The sequence below is a fragment of the Colobus angolensis genome, unplaced genomic scaffold (genome assembly GCF_000951035.1).
Source record: "Colobus angolensis palliatus isolate OR3802 unplaced genomic scaffold, Cang.pa_1.0 Scaffold91, whole genome shotgun sequence".
NCBI classification, from domain to species: domain Eukaryota; kingdom Metazoa; phylum Chordata; class Mammalia; order Primates; family Cercopithecidae; genus Colobus; species Colobus angolensis.
The window spans coordinates 4450048-4470939 of NW_012123043.1; the positions used below are offsets into that span (position 1 = coordinate 4450048).

General features: G+C 45.8%; 1 protein-coding gene across 2 annotated transcripts in view; it reads left to right on the forward strand.

Annotated features, from left to right (window-relative positions):
• Window positions 1–20892, forward strand: part of LOC105504332 (neuron navigator 1) — an 80478-nt gene that overhangs the window by 37008 nt on the left and 22578 nt on the right. Inside the window, exons 2-13 of one of the 2 annotated variants that reach the window (XM_011931747.1) lie at window positions 3314–3452; window positions 3908–4205; window positions 5061–5754; window positions 6308–6754; window positions 7861–7902; window positions 8966–9114; window positions 10999–11169; window positions 12272–12324; window positions 13084–13107; window positions 13219–13296; window positions 16318–16401; window positions 17005–17116. In XM_011931747.1, coding sequence (XP_011787137.1) covers window positions 3314–3452; window positions 3908–4205; window positions 5061–5754; window positions 6308–6754; window positions 7861–7902; window positions 8966–9114; window positions 10999–11169; window positions 12272–12324; window positions 13084–13107; window positions 13219–13296; window positions 16318–16401; window positions 17005–17116 — 2291 coding nt within the window. The remainder of the gene's footprint in view (window positions 1–3313; window positions 3453–3907; window positions 4206–5060; window positions 5755–6307; window positions 6755–7860; window positions 7903–8965; window positions 9115–10998; window positions 11170–12271; window positions 12325–13083; window positions 13108–13218; window positions 13297–16317; window positions 16402–17004; window positions 17117–20892) is intronic. The other variant, XM_011931748.1, reaches the window with a different exon arrangement.

Here is a 20892-nt window from a genome sequence, read left to right on the forward strand (position 1 = left end):
ACGTGTAAAGACAGAATAAAGACATTTTATGATATGTTAGGTCTTACAAAGTTTACCTCCTAAGCAGCCCTTTTCAGAAACCTACTGGAAGAGGAAAGGTACTTCACTGAAACAGGGAGTAAACCAACAAAGAGGAAGACTGAGGTTCCAGTTTAAGTCAAGTATAGAGAATCTCCAGGATAATGAAGTGTGGTTCTATAATGTCAGCTATTCAGCAGATCCAGAGAGCAAACAGCTAGAAGATATATGCATAGGGATATTTTTGAAGGATGCACAAAAAACTGTTAAGAATAGTTACCTTAGAAGTAAAAATGGGAGGGCAAAAAAAGGAGCACTTTTCCTTTATATTTATATAATATTTGGATCCTTACTACAGCATGTATTATTTCTTTTGTTTTGTTTTGTTTGTAGCGACAGAGGTCTTGCTTTGTTGCCCAGGCTGGTCTTGAACACCTGGCTTCAAGGAGGAGTTTTGCACCCAGCCTTTTTTTTTTTTTTTTTGACAAAAGGTCTTGCTCTGTCACTCTTTAACTTTTTATTTTTTTTCAAGCCATTCAAATGTAATAGTGGGTTTTTGTTGTTTTTTTTTTTAAAGAAAGAGGGCTGGGCGCAGTGGCTCACACCTGTAATCCCAGCACTTTGGAAGGCTGAGGCGGGTGGATCACTTGAGGCCAGGAGTTGGAGACCTGCCTGGCGAACATGGTGAAACACTGTCTCTACTAAAAATACAAAAATTGCATACCTGTAATCCCAGCTACTCGGGAGGCTGAGGCACAAGAATCACCTGAACCTGGGAGGCGAAGGCTGCAATGAGCTGAGATTGTGCCACTGCCCTCTAGCCCGGGTGACACAGTGAGACTCTGTCTCAAAAAGAAAGAAAGAAACTATGCTGTCTTCAAAGGAGCATCTCCACTGGAGTTGCTTAACTTTCGTGTCATGACAACAGAATTTTCCTTTTCTTCAGAACTTGCAAAAGAATTTTGCTAGGAAGTATTTATATCCTCTAGCCAACCTTCCTTGGTAATTCTAGGTTTACACTTCCTCACTACAGGAAAAGAACTTGGGAAGGAATGTCTTTTGAGCAAGGAGGACCCAAATGCTCTCCTAGAATATAAATTCCCCTCCCCCACTTCATTATTAAACTTTCCATAAATGTGGGGCAAAGGAAGGTTTCTTTTGGATTTCTGAGCTGCAGCAATCCTCTTTTTGCAAGGGTCCTTCCATAAGAGCTTTTTTTGCCTCACAACCTTCATTACCAATAATTAATCTCAGATGAAAGATTCAGTGCTACAAGCTTCCTCTGTCTTTGACTTAGAGAACATGCTGAGAATTATTTGCTTGCTTGCCAGAGATCTTATCTAGATCCAGAAGAGCTGATAGGACCATAAAATCAGCATTGATCTTTCCTCAGTATTCCTTCTCTACAAACTGAGGGGGTACGACATCTTAGCCCAGGACAAATGTGAGATTTAATATATATCAGGAGGGGAAGCGGGGAAGAGGTTGATTGTCATTCAGTAATGGCTATATTTCATAGTCGTAAAATTTAAAGAACTCTGTAGTGTGTTCTAATCCCCATGCTTTCTTTGCTCTTTCTCAATGTATTTGGATAAATCACTGCAGAGCAACAAAGCCAAAATGTCCAAACCACCCACTTTCCTATTCCCAGCACATGAATTAGAGAGAGCCAACTGAGATCTGGGCCAACCACTTAGATGACTTGTATGTCTGATTTTTGTTCCATGATATGAAACTCAAAATAAATCAAAAAGAAAATTTTTTTCAGATACCAGCTAATTCACACAAAAAAGTCTTCAGCCTTTTATTCCTTGCACATATGCAAAGCTGATAAACAAACCTACTCTGAACACAGATAACAAGGATTTAGAAGTTAATTCCTACCGGCACAGATACTCCTGTATAGCAGTCTTACTGAACTTCTGTGTTCAGTTTTAGGCTCTAAAACTTGAGTGAAATCTGAAGAAATTTTTAAGGTCCAAAAGGAATTGGGAAAGACTTGGAAAACAGGACCTTTGAAGAAAGTTTATAGGAGACAGAATTTGAGCTTAGAAAACAATGCGTGTGATTGAAAAGAAACGTGAATAGCAAACAAAGATAGAGTAAGAGGAAATTAATATAAATGGTAGAGGAGGCTATTTAGTTTTGAGGTTAAGGGTAAACTTTCTGACTGAAACTTGTTAAGCCCAAAAATGAACAGCCAGGCCAGGCACGGTGGCTCACGCCTATAATCCCAGCACTTTGGGAGGCCGAGGTGGGTGGATCACTTGAGGTCAGGGGTTCGAGAGGAGCCTGGCCAACATGGTGAAACCCTGTCTCTACTTCAAAAAAAAAAAGAGTAGCTGGGTGTGGTGGCAGGTGCCTGTAATCCCAGCTACTCTAGAGGCTGAAGCAGGAGAATTGCTTGAATCTGGGAAGCAGAGGTCGCAGCGAGCCGTAATTGCACCACTGCATTCCAGCCTGGGCGACGGAGCAAGATTCCGTCTCAAAACAAAAAGAACAGCCAAAGGAATGTTGTAGAGCTCAAGCTACAAAGACATGGAGGTTGCAGTAAGTTCACTTAGTGCATGAAATAGCATTCTTGGATACAGATGTTTACAGATAAAGATGTTTAACAGCAGTATCTCCCTAATACCACAAACCTGATACTCCAAGCAATTGGCAGAGAAATGAATCCATTCAGCACAAATTTGGCCCCTCTACATGGCCTCAGCACCTTAAATTTGGTTCACTTACCAGAAGAACAGTATGTTCTGTTTAGAAGCAGGACCTGATCCCAGGATAGGGTGAACTGCGTAAACGGAGGCGCAATGAGAAACAATAAAAGTCTAAGAGGTTCTAGAAAAGAGAAATCTTTTTCTGGGCCTCATTACCAGTTATAGACATTTTTAGAAAAGGAAGGGGAGAATAGATGCAGAACACATCTAAAAATGAACAAAGATATGGTAATTTTAAGAATGGAGGTTGTTTACAGGGAGAGGAAATTGGTTTGTATAACTAGATTGATCCAAAAATTACCTTGCCTTTATAATATACCTTTCTGTTAAGGAGATACAACGTTTTCTCTTGCCAGATAAAGACAGAGTCTCTTCCTTTTGTAAAAGAACATCACCAAATTACAAGGAAGTTTAAGTCACACTTTGAGTTGCTGGCAAACCCAGGACAAACCCCCAGGTTTTCTCCTTTTGGCTAGCCTAAATACTGGTACAGGGTCATTCTTGCATCAATGTGAAACATTTATTTTTTGCCTGGGCTTCTGTTTTAACCACTAACCGTCATCTCTCCTGTCCTGTAGCTGGGATGAAAGCAGCTCCATCAGCAGTGGACTCAGCGATGCCTCAGACAATCTCAGTTCAGAAGAATTCAATGCTAGCTCCTCACTCAACTCCCTCCCAACTACTCCCACTGCTTCTCGCAGGAACTCAACAATAGTGGTACGTGAGTTTGCAAACATCCAAACTGCCATCTCAAGATGAACCACAGGGCAAACGGCATTGTCTGTGTATGAGGTTGCACATACACACCCACTCCATGGGATTGGTTCTCATAGGCCTTTGGCCAGGTCCTTTTAGAGCTGCCCCTACCCTCTCCCAAACAAAAAGCTAAGGCACTCACCCAAGACATCAGATGTTGTCATATTGTCTATACTTAGTGCCTACACCAATCTAGAGTGATACATGTAAGAGCTATTCCAACTGGAGAAGAAAAAGAAACCCAGAGATACATGCCATCTGTTGTTGGAAACCCTAGGGGTATAGGTAGAAACCCTCAATTGACGTAATACTCTGGGATGAGCAGAGCCAGGTACTAACTAAAATCAATCCTGTCAGCTATCCAGTGCCCCATTTGCATATAAATATCTCACCCTGCCTTTTTCCCTTTTCTTTAGCTACGCACAGACTCAGAGAAGCGCTCACTGGCAGAAAGTGGGCTGAGCTGGTTTAGTGAATCAGAGGAGAAGGCCCCTAAAAAACTGGAGTACGACAGTGGTAGCCTGAAGATGGAACCTGGGACTTCGAAGTGGCGGAGGGAGCGTCCTGAGAGCTGTGATGATTCATCCAAGGGTGGAGAACTGAAAAAGCCCATCAGCCTGGGACACCCTGGTTCCCTGAAGAAGGGCAAGACCCCACCTGTGGCTGTAACTTCCCCCATCACTCACACTGCCCAGAGTGCCCTCAAAGTCGCAGGTGAGCCTGGGATAAAGGAAAGTACAAGGGCAAAGACCTAGTTCTTTGGTTGCTCCTCTTTTTAGTGGTCGTTAACCCATAGGATGATAGCAAACATGTGCATAGTGCTTTAACATACATTATCTTATCTGGTCTAAAGACAGTCCTGTGAGTTAGGAAAGATGGGTATTATTATTTCCATTTTACAAATGTGGAAGAAACAGAAACTCAAAGAGGTTCAGTGACTGGGCCAAAATCCCAGTTAATATGAGGTGCAGGAGGGAGTATATTATGTTTAGAGACTAGTTTGACCTCCTTCCAAACACTTCCAATGCTTGCTTCTTTCTCCCAAGTTAGTCACTCGAGGTACTTATCTTCATAAGATATTGCTTGCCATCTCAGGAAGATCCTAAGAAAACAATAAATAAAGTGGCTGCAGCAAGAGAGTTATAGTGCCCCCAAAGTTGGCCCCTTGGGTAACTTTTAGCCTTAATCAACATTTTCCTCAAGTCTCTAATTACCAAGAGATACTGTCATACTCGATTCCATTTGCTTCCCCTCCTTTTTTTTTCTCCCCCTTCTACAACCAGTTGTTAGATGGATATTCTTGATTATCTTTGTGTTTGCCTCTGCTATTTTATTCAAAATGGACCATTCTACTCTGGGAGCAAAACAAAAAAAAATTCCTAGCCTCCCCACCCCTCCCAGTCAGAGTCTTTCAGACAAGAAACTTTATCAGCTTATCTTGTACCTGTTTACCCATATTTAGGCCTCTAATATTCTACAATGTTCCCTTCACTCATGGAGGGAAAGAAAAGGATGGTTTTTTAAGATATTGGTCAGTTTCAGCTCATCTCATTTCCTGTCCTCTTGCAGGCAAACCTGAGGGCAAAGCTACAGACAAGGGTAAGCTTGCAGTGAAGAATACTGGGCTCCAACGCTCCTCCTCTGATGCTGGTCGGGACCGCCTGAGTGATGCTAAGAAGCCCCCCTCAGGCATTGCTCGCCCCGCCACTTCAGGATCCTTTGGCTACAAGAAGCCTCCTCCTGCCACAGGCACAGCCACGGTCATGCAAACCGGTGGTTCAGCCACTCTCAGCAAGATCCAGAAGTCCTCAGGCATCCCTGTCAAGCCAGTAAATGGGCGCAAGACTAGCTTAGATGTGTCCAACAGCGCAGAGCCAGGATTCCTGGCTCCTGGAGCCCGTTCTAACATCCAGTACCGCAGTCTGCCCCGGCCAGCCAAATCCAGTTCTATGAGCGTGACCGGCGGGCGGGGTGGACCTCGCCCTGTGAGCAGCAGCATTGACCCCAGCCTCCTCAGCACCAAGCAGGGAGGCCTTACACCTTCCAGACTGAAGGAGCCTACCAAGGTAGCCAGTGGGCGGACCACTCCAGCCCCTGTCAATCAGACAGATCGGGAAAAGGAGAAGGCCAAAGCCAAGGCAGTGGCCTTGGACTCAGACAACATCTCCTTGAAGAGTATTGGCTCCCCAGAAAGTACTCCCAAGAACCAAGCAAGCCACCCCACAGCCACCAAGCTGGCAGAGCTGCCACCAACCCCTCTCAGGTACCCAATGCGGGCAACCGCCTCCTTGTCTGTTTGCTTTGTCATTCTTTTGTATATCTCTGCCCTCCTTGGACTAGATGAAGCATGGCCTATCCACCATTGCCTCTAGGCCTTTGCATGGCTCTTTCCCACCTCTCCCCTGTATGCCATGGTTCTGAAAGAATCTTGTTTCTGAAAGTTCTGAAAGACTGAATCCCTCTTTCAAAACTGTATTCAAAACTTAGCTTGTTTGTACTATTCTCTGATCAACCCTTACCATGTCTTCAGCACTTGTATGGGTGATTTTACTGTTTATTTACACATATATACCTATTTGCATAAATTCACTTGTATCTCCGTGTGCATATGCTGGCCCCGTTATCTAAGCTGGATGTGCCCCAAGTTGTGCCCCAAGTCAGATTTCCTTGCATTGTATTTCACAACAGCATTAGGATAAACCTCTGTGCTTAGCAAATAGGCAGAAAACAAGACTGGATAGGATTTCTTTAAGGTCCTATCTGCCTCTCAGTCTGTAATTCTGTTATTCTAAATATTTTGTTTGATCTTCTCTCAGGGCCACAGCGAAGAGCTTTGTCAAACCACCCTCACTAGCCAATCTTGACAAGGTCAACTCCAATAGTCTGGATCTACCATCATCCAGTGATACCACCCATGCTTCAAAGGTCCCAGATCTGCATGCTACAAGCTCAGCATCCGGGGGCCCTCTCCCTTCCTGCTTCACCCCCAGTCCGGCACCCATCCTCAATATTAACTCAGCCAGCTTCTCCCAGGGCCTGGAGCTAATGAGTGGTTTCAGTGTGCCAAAAGAGACTCGCATGTACCCCAAACTCTCAGGCCTGCACAGGAGCATGGAGTCCCTCCAGATGCCAATGAGCCTGCCCAGTGCCTTCCCCAGCAGTACTCCTGTCCCCACCCCACCTGCTGCCCCTGCTGCTCCCCCAGAGGAAGAGACGGAAGAGCTGACTTGGAGTGGAAGCCCCAGAGCTGGGCAACTGGACAGGTAGGTAGAGAAGACAGCAGAACCTCAACCTGTCTCCGTGTCTTGGGCTGATTTGCCATTGGCAATACTATCCTATATTTTATTGCCATTTTGTGACTTTTGACATTTTTTCCACATATATTAAGTAATTTAATTTGCTTCACAACAACTCTATGAGATAGGTAAGATGTATTTTTGTTTTTAAATTATTATTATTATATTACAGATGGAGAAACTTGTGCACAAAGAAGTTAAGTGACTTATCCAAGATCTCATAATTAGGTTAACCTATCATCCAGAGCTTTTGCTTCCTAGTCCAAAATCTTTTTTTTTTTTTTTTTTTTTTGAGATGAAGTTTCACTCCTGTTGCCCAGGCTGGAGTGCAATGGCACAATCTCAGCTCACTGAAACCTCCGCCTCACAGGTTCAAGCAATTCTCCTGCCTCAGCCTCCCAAGTAGCTGGGATTACAGGCACTTGCCACCATGCCTGGCTAATTTTTGTATTTTTAGTGGAGACCAGGTTTCACCATGTTGGCCAGGCTAGTCTTGAACTCCTGACCTCAAGTGATCCGCCTACCTCGGCCTCTCAAAGTACTGGGATTATAGGCGAGAGCCACCGCGCCTGGCTGCCCAAAATCTTTTCTTTTATATCACATCCTAGTTTTCCCACCCTTCCCCCTACATGCCAAGGTTATCAAACTACCTATATGGTAGTTTTTACCTACCATAATATGATCTATTTTTTTGTTTTTGAGATGGGGTCTCACTATGTTGCCCAGACTGGACTCAAAACCCCTTGGCTTAAGCAATCCTCCTGCCTCAGCCTCCCGAGAGCTGTGACTACAGGCTCATGCCACTGTCCCTGACGCCATAATATGATCTTTTAAATAGCTAACCATGCCTTAATTTCTAATCAGAGAAAAAGCATTTAATATTTCAGATAAATTTCCCAAGTTGTAAGCCAAGAAGCAGGCTATAGCTATCTCTTGGTTTTTAGAGCTAAAGGGGGTCATAGTTTGATGTCCTGCATCTAGGGTCTGCATACCTCACACCAATGGTCCTAAACTCTAGTTCCTAAGATGGACCCACATGCTTCTCTCTCTTTCTCTTTTTTTTATCTCCACAGTAATCAACGGGATCGGAACACTCTTCCCAAGAAAGGGCTCAGGTAACCCTTTAATGTGTTTTTTCTTCCCTATAAATGGGACTCCTGGTATGTATGAAAAATCATATCTCAACCTGTCCCAGGCTCCAGTCATCAATTTAGTCACCCTTTTAGCTGAATCATTTGTATGTGGTCCCATACAAGTACCACCTAGCACCCTGCCCAAGCTTAATATTATGTGAGTCAACTTTTACAGTGAGTGTTCTTTTTTTGGTGACAGGGGAGAAACAAGTCTGCACATGGGAGTCATGCACTTACCTGTACTAGCCTATGCCATCCCAATCCTGGCTGAGCTTCTTCTCTGTAATTTTCCTCCCTAAAAGTATGAGAGAGAACAGCCTGCCTCTTTGGTCACTCAGCTGGGCTAGGGGCAGGACCTACCTGGTCACCCATTGCTCTGATAGCATTGAGTTGTTATTTGGGTGGCAACTATTGCAACTTTTTTTTTTTTTTTAAGACAGAGTCTTACTCTGTCACCCAGGCTGGAGTACAGTGGCACAATCTCAGCTCACTGCAACATCCACCTCCCAGATTCAGTGATTCTCCTGCCTCAGCCTCCCGAGTAGGTGGGGTTACAGCTGTGTACAACCATGCCCGGCTAATTTTTGCATTTTTAGTAGAGATGGGGGTTTCACCATGTTGGCCAGGCTAGTCTTGAACTCCTGACCTCAAGTGATCCACCCATCTCAGCCTCCCAAAGTGCTGGGATTACAGGTGTGAGCCACTGTGCCTGACTGACTCTTGCAACTTGAAAGCCCACACGTGGAATCATAAGTCTCTGTCCTGAACTTCTGACAAGTTCTAATGCCTCCTCCATCATTTTTGCCCCCACCTCAGGAACCCTCACAGGAATACCTGCTAGGCCTTCCACACCCTCTGGATGGTCTGGGAGAGGATGCTGAGTCGCCACCTCTTCCTCCCTCCTTGAGCAGCCCTGACCGCTCTCTTTTCTGTGTCCTGCTTTCAGAATCTCCTGGCTCCAGCCTAGTTCAGACACCCTCCGCACCAACTAAACATCTGACCGCACTTGCTAGTCCCAGATTGAATTCTTCTGCTGCCTCTACAGGTACCAGCTTCAGTCCCAGGAGGAGACCAAGGAGAGGCGACATTCCCATACCATTGGTGGGCTGCCTGAATCCGATGACCAGTCAGAGCTGCCTTCTCCCCCTGCACTTCCCATGTCTTTGAGTGCAAAGGGCCAACTTACCAACATAGGTTAGTGTTTTCAGTCACTGTGGCATGGGGTGAAGCAGGGGCCACCTTGCAGGGTGAGGCAAGGCAGGTGGGCTTTGGGTTTTATCTCATATTTGGCTCATGCTCTGTTGGGTTGTTTCATGGTGCCTCAGTTTATCCAACCGAAGTAAGATTGAAGGTAGAGTACTTCAAGATCCTAAACTGAAAAGTTGCCCCTGGGCACAAGTTGTAGGATCCTTTTAGCATCAGAGAGCCTGAATGGTGGCATGGAAAAGCTATAACCCAAAGCCCAGAGATCAAACCAGTGCAAGAACAGGCACATTGAACTGCCAGAAAGGAGCCACCACACCCAGTGCTGCTAGGGCCAGCTAATGAGAGGGCAATACTGAAATGTCAGGCCGATGGGGAGGAAGGAGGGAAAGGTTGTTGATTGCCAAGGACAAGATCTGCCTCCAAACTCAGCCAAGTCCAGATTCCTCAACTGCTCTGGCTGAGCCCAGTCCATCCTAACCCTGAAGGCAGGGCTGACTAAGATGTGTCCTGGCCACACCCTTCCTAAAGCCTAGGGAGAAAGGAGAGCTAGGAAATAAGGAAGTGACTTGAAGACAGGGAGGAGAGGAAGCCTCAGGTACAGTCTGGCCTAGCACAGAAGCACACCAGCCCCAGTTCTGGGAAGCAGTACTCCATGATTGACCTACTAGGAACCCATTCAGGAACAGTGCCTGGGATAGGCCTGTTATCTGCTTGCTGCATCTCTTTAAATCCATCTCTTCTTTCAGCTGAGTAAAAGAAATCAGTTAATAAAAGACAAGGACCTGTAACACACCCATGCAATGACTGTGGGGAATTTGAGGAAAGACTAGGAATTGGGATCACTTGGCCTAGGGAAAAGAACCATTCTTCAGACAGAATCATCTGGCCTCTGAAGGGCTACTAAGTGGAAGATAGGGCCAGCTTTTTCTCTATCTCCATTGAAGACCAAATAAGAAGAATTGCATTTATGCTGTAGAATGAGGGGCTGGGCTACGCAATAATTACCTTAGGAATTTGAAAAACTCAACAGAGAGGTGTGCCATCTTCTTCTGCACAGGTCTTTATGGACAGATTAGACATCCACCTGCCTGTATGGAGGCAGAAGAATAGACAAGGGAGCTCCTTGTGGGTATGAAACCCTGAAAGGCTGTAATCCCAACAAGGGGCAAAGGGGTAAGGCATCTTCAGGTTAACAGGATTCAGCTGAGCCCAGCTTCAAAGCACATTCCACAAGCCTTACCTGACACTTTCACCTGCTCTGTCCATCTGACCTTCAAGCCGGGGCAATGCTAGGCAAAGAGGGCCATGTTTCTTGATGCTTTAGAGCCAACCCAGTCACTTAGAGTGACACTACTTTGGGGGGAGATTCTCATGCCCTTCCACAATGCCAAGGCCACTGAATCCCGTAGCCCAGCCCCCTTCTCTAGCTGGTTCTTTTTCATCATTCAGATCTGGCTCTTAGTTTGAATTTTCAGCCCTCCTGAGCTGGCAGTTTTGTTTTAGAGAACCACAGCATCTCATTTTCATCAGCACATCCGAGTGATGTGAAGGTCTCGGAAAAGCTGCCAGGCCCCCAGCCTAACCTTCAAAAGCAACAACTCTGAGGCAGGCAGGGTTGAGGGAAGGTCTTTATTCCAGACAGCAGGGTCCTTCTCCATTAGGGCTTGATCTCCCCAGGAGGGACCCCGCTCCTAACCACCAGCTGCTTGCACACTCCCATCACTGCACCTGCCCCTTCCTCTCCTGCCCTCTCCCCATTTGCCTCTTATGCTCCCGGTGCTCCATCCCCCAAGGGCCCGGAGAGCTGATGACCCTGCCTCTTTTCCTGCCCTCCTGCTCCCTCTCCTATCCCCCTTCCCTCTGTCCTTCCAGTGAGTCCCACTGCGGCCACCACGCCAAGAATCACCCGCTCCAACAGCATCCCCACCCACGAGGCGGCCTTCGAGCTGTACAGCGGCTCCCAAATGGGGAGCACCCTGTCCCTGGCCGAGAGACCCAAGGGAATGATTCGGTCAGGATCCTTCCGAGACCCCACGGATGATGGTGAGACTTCATGCCAGCGCGGTTCACGCTCATTCCAGCTCTGCTGGGTCCTCTCACCCACCACCTCCACTCCCACCACTCCCACCACCACACACACACACATATGATTCACAGAACATCAAGTTGGGCCATTTCAGTTTTTTCTTCCCATCCCTTTGAAGGGTCTGGGGGCCCAGAAACCTTGGGTGGCACAACTAGCACTGGGGCATTGGGATGGAGCATCCATCACTGGGGCTGGGGGAGGGAAATTGAGCATGGAAGGGTTAAATGGCACGCCTCAGGATGCTCTGAAAACCACAGCTTCTCTCCTCCTCATTCTAGCCATAGTCTTTCCTCCCCACAGTCTCTCAAATATATGAAAAGAAAACAGGACATAATAGTAGCTCTTAATAAATCCTTACAAATAATTAGGCATCTCATTCCTCTTTCAAAAATGTTCCAAAGATGAGCACCAGGGAGGGCCATCTGATTGTTGGTGGTGATCTGGGTGTTAGTATTGATCAGAGCTAGAAGACCAGGCTATGGCAGCTTAGATCTCCCATTATTATTTTCAAGATGGTCATTCCAGGAGGCATCTGCTGCAGACATGCTTTAGTTCTCACCGTAGGTTCTACTGAATAATCAGAATGAGTATTCCTCACTTAAATATTGTTTTCATCTGAATGATCCCCAAGATCCTAAGCACATCCCCCAGTACTGAGAGGAGGAGGCGCGGGCAGAATTGCAGTATTTGTTCTGAGCAAATCTGATGAGAAACTCCCCTCTCCTGTGGCTAAAGTGCTTTCCTGACTGGGAAGATAAGATGATGACTATCCCTGAAAGTCTCCTTTCCCTTCTCTGAAACCCTGTGCCCCTCAGAGCAGGCTGAGCAAGGGACTGACATACCTAGGCTGCCAGAGAATAGGCTGAAAGAGGAGGCTAGCTCGACTCAAGACCTTGCTTTGGGCTCTTTTGACGCCAGTTGGGTTCCCTACTCTGTTCTTGCTGTTTGCTCCAGATGCCCTCCAGAATCGTAATCCAAACTCCTGCCTTAGGGGGTCTTCCAAAAACCCGTTGTCCCTGGAACCCACTGTTAACTCTTTGTGTTCTCCTTCTCTTTCAGTTCATGGCTCAGTGCTGTCCCTGGCCTCCAGTGCCTCCTCCACCTACTCCTCAGTAAGAGCATTAACTTCTCTTCCCCTCTCATCCCCTCTCCTCTACCATCCCATGCTCCCTAGAACCTCCTTGGAGTTGGGCTACTGGGCGGGGGATGGGGGCACTGCTCTCTCTTCACTGTACCCATTGGGGTGGGAGTGGGGGAGGCACCTAGAGCTTGTAGCACTGACTTGGGTGCCTCAGGTCCTCCATGGTCTTTCTGACCCCGCCGCCAGCTCCTGAGCAAGTCTGGTGATTTTTGTTGCCCTCCTTTGAAAAATGGAGAATCCCCATGTTAGCAAGCCCTTCCTGTGCCATGGTAGATGGGAAGCATGTATGGCAAGGTGAGATGAATAGGTTTCTAAGACCCGGACTCCAGAACTCTAGAAGTGACTGTTTATTGTGGGGCGCCAGCCACAGCATTTGGCTATTAGGCATTTCTTGATTCATAGATTTGTTTTGCCCCTAATTCTTTACTCCAAGTTGCTGGCAATAACTGTTAGTTCTCAAACCGACCAAAGTCTCATTTCCTAGCCTTTTTGGCAATGACAAAGTTTGCTGGAGATGAGCTCCAAATAAATCTTTTATTGAAACCCTAGTATAGATCTGAGCCGAGTCCTGTGAGGAGCCAGGGCCAGGAAACAAGAGTTTCAGCCTCTCTGCACCTCTGAGTCATGCTTCTTCACATTTCCTACCCTGCCACCGGGACCTGACTTCTTCACCTCCATAGTAACTACTTCCTTTCTCTCTCTTTCTCTCCTTCTGTGCTCCCTTCTTCAGGCTGAGGAGAGGATGCAATCTGAGGTAGGGTGCAAAGCCTTTGTCTCTGCTTGTTAACATCACTGCACCCCATTTTCCTTCCAAATCTTATACAGCTTCTGTAGCCAGTAGTTTGTGTTTCTCTTCCTTTTACAGCAAATCCGGAAGCTTCGTAGGGAACTGGAATCATCCCAGGAAAAAGTGGCCACCTTGACGTCTCAGCTTTCTGCCAATGTGAGTGCCATGGAGTAGGGAAAGATCAAGGCAGTTATTTTGACCATAGTTAGACAAGTTCAGCCAAGGGAGGAAAATTACCTGGTAAGGTATCACCTGGACTGAGACTTCAAGGGCATGGATCTTCTTCACAGCTCTACGATAGAAGACTAGGGGATTGTTCTTCCCGTTCTCTGAGCCTCAACTTTTATGAAGAATCATTTTGCTTCCACTCTAATTAATAGGTATGGATGAGTTCATGTCTGATGAGCTGAGCTCCCTAGAGAAAGAAAAGAAGATTGATTATCAGTGGTTCTGCATGGAGGCAGCAACAACCTTGCCATTGGTCATGGATAAAAGCAGTTATGGATTATAATTATAGGGCTCTTAGAGCCTTTCCACTGCCCTGGGGGGTGTTCATGTCTTTGTTCATATGCCACATAACTGTGCAGGCACATAATTGGTCATTAGAATTCTGTCTGGTGACCACGACACTACTGAGAAACCTAACTCCCATTCTGGTCTGACTCCTTCATTCCCAACTGCCTTTTCTGAGTAGTCTCCTTGGGCAGATGGTAGAAACAATCTGAGGTTCAGGTTGAGAGCTAGAATTCTTTGTTTCTACCCTCAGTACCTCTTTTTAGAATGAGTCTATTTCTTTAGGCCTTAGTTTTTCTACCTTGTGACATGGGGAGAAATGAAGCCACCTCCTCTAACCAGGCTGTGGTAGTTTCTCCCCTGTGACTGAGTTGCAAACAGAGAACATAAGAGCCATTTTCCCCCAAAGCTGTAAACAACAGCTGAGCCGGATCTGCAGGAGCTTTCCAAGTGTTTGCACAAAAGTAACCATGTCTGCAATTTCCGCAGTAGTTTCTGGTTTTCTCTCTGCCCTTCCTCTCTGGGGAATCCAGCTGTCAGGCCTGGGGTCTATCCCTTGGAATTAGGTAGAAGAATCTCCACCAAGATTGTGAATGTTTCCAACACATTTCAGCAGCAGTTCCCTCACCACACTAGTTATTCTCTTGATTCTCTTTTCCCAAACCCTCAATTCATAGGTTGTACCAGTTTGTTTGAAGCTCATGTTAAGCACTTTTTCCCACTCTTGGGGGACCCATAAGAATTGTAACATAAACAAGAACCATCTTTTCTCTCCCTTGTGCCACACCCACCAAAGAAATGGCCTGGGTCACGTCCTGCACACCCCAGGAAATTCATGTCTGGGAGATGCTGGGGGGGAGAGGCGCCAGGGAGGCAGAGAACATTATTATGTCTGATTCATTTACACTGCAATCTGTCAGCCACCATGCTGTCAAGGCTGGGCTGGAGCCAAGAAATTGAATTTAGAGGGTGATTTTTCTTAGAACAGGAAGTTCCATTTGGCTAAGAGAACAAACTAAACACCCAGACATGGTGGGTTCTGCATCTTAAAGGCAGATTTTTGCCGAGGGTCAGAACCCTGCCCTCAAGCAGGAGATGGGATGCTGGGACTCTAGGAAGGTTCCACAGCTCTCTTCAGGATTCCCTGACTACAAACCAAACTTCTGTCATGTTCCATGGAACTTCCTAGCTACTGCAGCTGAGGGTACACCCTAGACAGAGGGTCCCAGACCACTTTACCCCTCTCAAATGCTAGCCTTTCTGCAGCGCCACTGCTTAGCCCTGAGGTCTTACAGGTACCCTAGCCTGGGGTTGAGATTAGGGGAAGGGTCAACGTAGGGAGAGGAAGTGTAGGGGAGATGGGGGAGGAAGCCCAGGCAGAGCAAAAGGGGTCCCCTGGATGGGGAAAGGCAACACAGAAAAGCATACAGGGGTTCTCGGGGCCTCTCATGAGTAGTCTTCCAGGAACTACAAGGAGTCTACAAGCAGACACACAGGGATGTAGAGAAGCAAACCAGAGAAGACCTGAGGTCAAGAAGACAGATGTTCCCTGCACAATGGGTGAAAGGAAACTGCGCAGGTCGTGACATATTATAATCTCTGCAGAGCTCAGGTCTTGACAGATTTATAGTAAAAGTGCAAGAGGAGGCTCTAACGGGACCAAAGGGATTGCCTCCAGCCCTGGTCCTATAAAGTAGACTCCGAACATGTGGGGCAGTAGATGAAAACTAGAGTTGACCCAACAGGGAGGGAGACTTGTAAGCCAGCAGGAGCCATAAGAGTGCCACCAATTTCCTAGAGCTCTGCATGAAGGACCTGCCCAGAGTATGCCCACTTCTTGCTAGGGTCACCAACTTGCTCAGATAGTCTCAGGATGGCTATTTCTCCATCCCCAAGTGCTCCCCTTTCTAGCCCCCGGCCTCATTCCCTTCACCTTGCCTATACATCTTGCAGCCAGTTGGCCAACTAGAGGTCAAACGATGCCAAACCAAGTGGCCTTAGCTCCTCCACTCAGCACCTTTCCGAACTAGCCTGCCTCTTACCCACAGAGCCCTTTGGTATCCTTCACTCCTCATGAAACAGACCTGACACCTAGTGGCCAAATGGTGGAATGCCCCTGCAGTTTCCTTCTAGCCCTGTAAACCCGGAGAATCTGGGAACAAGGAGCAGCTGCAAAGCAAGAAAGGGTGAAGCAGTGGCGTAGCAGAGGAGGAAGAGATGCACCAAATAATTTCTGCCAGGAGATTATTTGGTCCCATGGGGGTCGGCCCACTCCACAATGCAGGAGTTAAACCAAAATAATAGGAAGGACTCCAGAGGCTGTGGCCTGCCTACCAAGTTGGCCACACCAAATATCACATAGAGCAAAGGGATAGTCCTACCTCTGGTAGATGATGAGTTTTAGATCTCAAGTCTCCAAGAGCCTCCAAAAACCTGCCCTACCCTCAACCTGGCTTCATTATTCAAGAAGCTGGTTCCCACCAGAAAACGTCTTTGATTTCCCCTTTGCTCAGGGAAATCAATATTTTTTAACCACCAAGAGGCTTGCTAGCACTGATCAGCTCTGAGATACAGGAAATCAGTTAAAACTATTTCCCATTGTCAGTCATTGCCTCTCCCCTAGCCTTATGCAACTTAGCAATCTCTTTTTGTGTTTTTTTTCAGGCTAATCTAGTGGCTGCTTTCGAGCAGAGCCTGGTGAATATGACATCCCGCCTGCGACACCTGGCAGAGACGGCCGAGGAGAAGGTGAGAGGCCTGGGAAGGGGAGGGAGGGAGGGGTGGGTGCGGTGAGGGGGTTCTCCTGGACAGAGAGGCTGAGGCTGACCTCTTCTTGCTCATGACTGCCAGTTTCTCCCCACCTCACTATCACCCTGGATTCTCAATCTGCCCCCAATACAGTGTGAGCATATTCCTTATCCCAATTCCCTGCCCTTCTCTATAAGTTTTACAGAATTCCAATGCCTCACCCATTGCCTGACACACCATAAGGGCTCCTGCTAATCCCAACTAATGACGCTGTTTTCTTTTTTTTTTTTTTTTTAAGACAGAGTTTCGTTCTTGTCGCCCAGGCTGGAGTGCACTGGTGCGACCTTGGCTCACTGCAACCTCTGCCTCCCGGGTTCAAGCAATTCTCCTGCTTCAGCCCCCCAAGTAGCTGGGATTACAGGTGCCTGCCACCACGCCCAGCTAATTTTTGTATTTTTAGTGGATACCAGGTTTCACTATGTTGGCCAGGCTGATCTTGAACTCCTGACATCAGGTGATCCGTCCACCTCGGCCTCCCAAGGTGCTGGAATTATAGGTGTGAGCCACCATGCCCAGCCGACGCTGTTTTCATTTCTCTCTTAGGACACTGAGTTGCTGGATTTGCGAGAAACCATAGACTTTCTGAAGAAAAAGAACTCTGAGGCCCAGGCAGTCATTCAGGGAGCCCTTAATGCTTCAGAAACCACACCCAAAGGTAGGACATCCAGCCACAGATTGAGAGGGAACAGGGGTGGCAGGAAAGGAAGAGTATTACAGATTTTTATCTGGGCCTATAGTATTCCAGGTCCTATATCAAATCTCTAGAAGGTGAGGGCCTTTAGATACCCTTTAGTGTGATGTCTGGACTGGTCAGTGAGGAGTACCAAGGGCATGACCCCAGCTTCCCAAGGTATGAAGGCAAGTAGAGGAGACCTGTAAGCCCCAGGGGTCCTCTCCTTAACCTTTACTTCAGGGCCAAAGAGCCATCAAAGACCATCATTAAAATAGCCCTTAACATTTTTATGCAAATGTGTTGTGTGTCCACACACATGCGCATAGATACACACACATGCATAGATACACACACATACACACAATCTTATTTGATCCTCACTTTAGTTCTCCAAGGGAGATGCAGTCTACTCTTCAAATGAAACAACCAAAGTTCACGTAGGTTATATGGTGCTGAAATGGCAAGTTAGCCTGGATGTTTAGTAACCAGTCAAGCTTTGCTACAGAAGTCAAGATAGATGGGAGTCTGATACCACAAAAATCTGTGATCTCTACCTCCAATCAGGTCTTCAAGATACCTTGGCAGTCCTCTTACTTGCCCACAGTCAGTTTTCTTTTTTATTCCACTATCAGTGATTCCCAGCTTTCATTGCTTTTTTCAAACTCCTCATTCCACTACTGACTTGCCTTACTCTGAACATAGCCTTGGCCCCCTCCTTAGTTAAGAAAATGAACATTTTCAAGAGAGAACTCCACTGACTCTTCCCCACTGCATGTGTTAACATTCATCCAATACTTATTTGTTTGTCTCCATTTTGTTGGAAGGATCCATCCCTTCTGGCCAAGAGTGGCCACTTATCTAATGTTTTGGGATGCCCTCTTTAGCAGCCATACAACCCCCCTCCACGCCACACATGCCCTTTTCTACCTCTCTGATCTCTTATGCTCTATTCATTCCTTCTTTGCTTATAAACCTGCCAAAGGCTCTCGTATCTTAAAGGGGAAGGATGTATCAATCTATGTTCTAATTATATCTTATTTCTTTCCTTCCTCCAGTCGATCCTACCTTTCCACCTCCCTTTCACACTTAACCCCACTATAATTACGCTTCTGTTACCATCATTCTACCAAAAACACTTTCACTAAAGTCACCAGTGACTCCCATTTTTCCAAAATCCAACTTACAAGTTTTAGTACTTATTTTACTTTTTTATTTTTTATTTTTTTTGAGTCGGAGACTCACTTTGTTGCCCAGGCTGGAGTGCAGTGGTGCGATCTCAGCTCACCACAATCTCCGCCTCCCAGGTTCAAGTGATTCTCCTGCCTCCCGAGTAGCTGGGACTATAGGTGCGTGCCACCACGCCTGGCTAATTTTTGTATTTTTAGTAGAGATGGGGTTTCACCATGTTAGCAAAGTGTTTTCAAGACTCATCCATGTGGGGCGCGATGGCTCATGCCTGTAATCCTAGCACTTTGGGAGGCTGAGGTGGGCGGATCACTAGGTCAGGAGATCGAGACCATCCTGGTTAACACAGTGAAACCCCGTCTGTACTAAAAATACAAAAAATGAGCCAGGTGTGGTGGCGGGCACCTGGAGTCCCAGCTACGCAGGAGGCTGAGGCAGGAGAATGGCGTGAACCCAGGAGGCGGAGCTTGCAGTGAGCCAAGATTGCACCACTGCACTCCATCCAGCCTGGGTGACAGGGCAAGACTCAGTCTCAAAAAAAAAACGAAAAAACAAAAGACCCATCTATCTTGTATCATTCCTTTTTGTGACTGAATAATATTCCATTGTGTAGATATACCACAGTTTGTTCAGCCATTCATCAGTTGATTAGGTAGGTAGGCATTGAGTTGTTTTCACTTTTTGCCTATTATGAATAATGCTGTCATGAACATTCATGTACAAGTTTGTGGTGGACATATGTTTTTAGTTCTGTGGGGTATGTACCTAGAAGTGGAATTGCTGGGTCATATGGTAACTCTATGTTTGACTTTTTGAGGAATTGGCAAGCTGTTTTCCAGAGCAGCTGCACCATTTTACATTCCTATCAGCATCATATGAGGGTGCCAATATATCCATATTCTTTGTTTTTGTTTTTTTGAGATGGAGTCTCACTCTGTTGCCTAGGCTGGAGTGCAATGGTGCAATCTTGGCTCACTGCAACCTCCACCTCCCAGGTTCAAGTAATTCTTCTGCCTCAGCCTCCCGAGAAGCTGGGATTACAGGTGCCTGCCACTACGCCCCAGCTAATTTTTTTTTTTTTTTTCGTATTTTTAGTAGAGACAGGGTTTCACCATGTTGGCCAGGCTGGTCTTGAACTCCTGACCTCCAGTGATCCACCCACCTCAGCGTCCCAAAGTGCTGGATTACAGGCGTGAGCCACCACACCCAGCCCTATAGCTCCACATTCTTGCTAACACTTACCTCTTTTTTGCAATATCCATCTTAGTGGGTGTGAAGTGGTATCTCATTGTGGTTTTGATTTTCATTTTCTTTATGGCTAAGAACACTGAGCATCTTTTCATGTGCTTATTTGCTATTTCTATGTCTTTATGGAGAAAGGTCTATTCAAATCCTTTGCCCATTTTTAAAATCTGGTTGTCTTTTGTTGTTGAGCCTTAAGAGTTTTTTAATAATTCTGAATATTAGACCCTTATAAGACATATGATTTGAAAAACAGTTTCTCTCATTGTATGGGTTGCTGTTTCGCTTTCTTGAAAATATTATTTGAAGAACAAAAGTTTTCCATTTTCATGAGGTATAATTTATCTATTTTTTTCCTTTGGCTGCTTGTGCTTTAGGTGCTGTGTGTAAGAAATTATTGCCTAATCCAGGGTCATGAAGACTTACTTCTGGGATTGCTTCTAAAATTTTTTTTAGTTTTAGGTCTTTGTTCCATTTTTAGTAAATTTTTGTACATGGTATGAGGTAGGCAGTCCAACTTCATTCTTCTACATGAGGATATCTAGTTGTTCCAGCATAATTTGCTGAAAAGACTATTTTTCCCCCCCTGAATTGTCTTGGCACTCTTTAGGAAATCAATTGACCATACATATATGGGTTTCTTTCTAGACTTTCAGTTCTATTCCATTCTTCTATATGTCTATCCTTGGCCAGTACCACATTGTTTTTATTACTGTAGCTTCATAGTAAGTTCGGAAATTGGGAAGTGTGAGTCCTCCAACTTTGTTCTTTTTCAAGGTTGTTTTGGCTACTCTGTGTCCTTTGCATTTCCATGTGAATTTTAGGATTCGTTTGTAAATCTCAAATTGAATTTTCCTAGGGATTGCATTGAATCTGTGTATCAATTTAGAGAGTGTTGCCTCTTAACAATGTTAAGTCTTCTAATCCATGAACAGGCATGCCTTTATCTAAATATGCTTTCATTTTTTTCAGTGATATTTTGCAGTTTTCTGTATATGAATCTTGCACTTATTTTGTTAAACTTAGTTGTTATGCTGTTGTAAACGGAATTGTTTTCTTAATTTCTCTTTTGAGTTATTGATTACTAGTGTATAAAAATACAATTGATTTTTTTGCACATTGATCCTGTATCCTGCAGACTTGCTGGACTCACTTATCAGCTCAAGAGATTGGTTTTACAATCTCTTCTTAATCTGTATTTCTATCCGTATCAGTCTCCTGAGTTCCAGACCTTTACTTCCAACCACGTCTGGATGTTTCCACTTAGTTGACCTCATACAGATATCTCTAACTTAATATGTCCAAAATTAAAGTCATCCCCTTCACCCCAC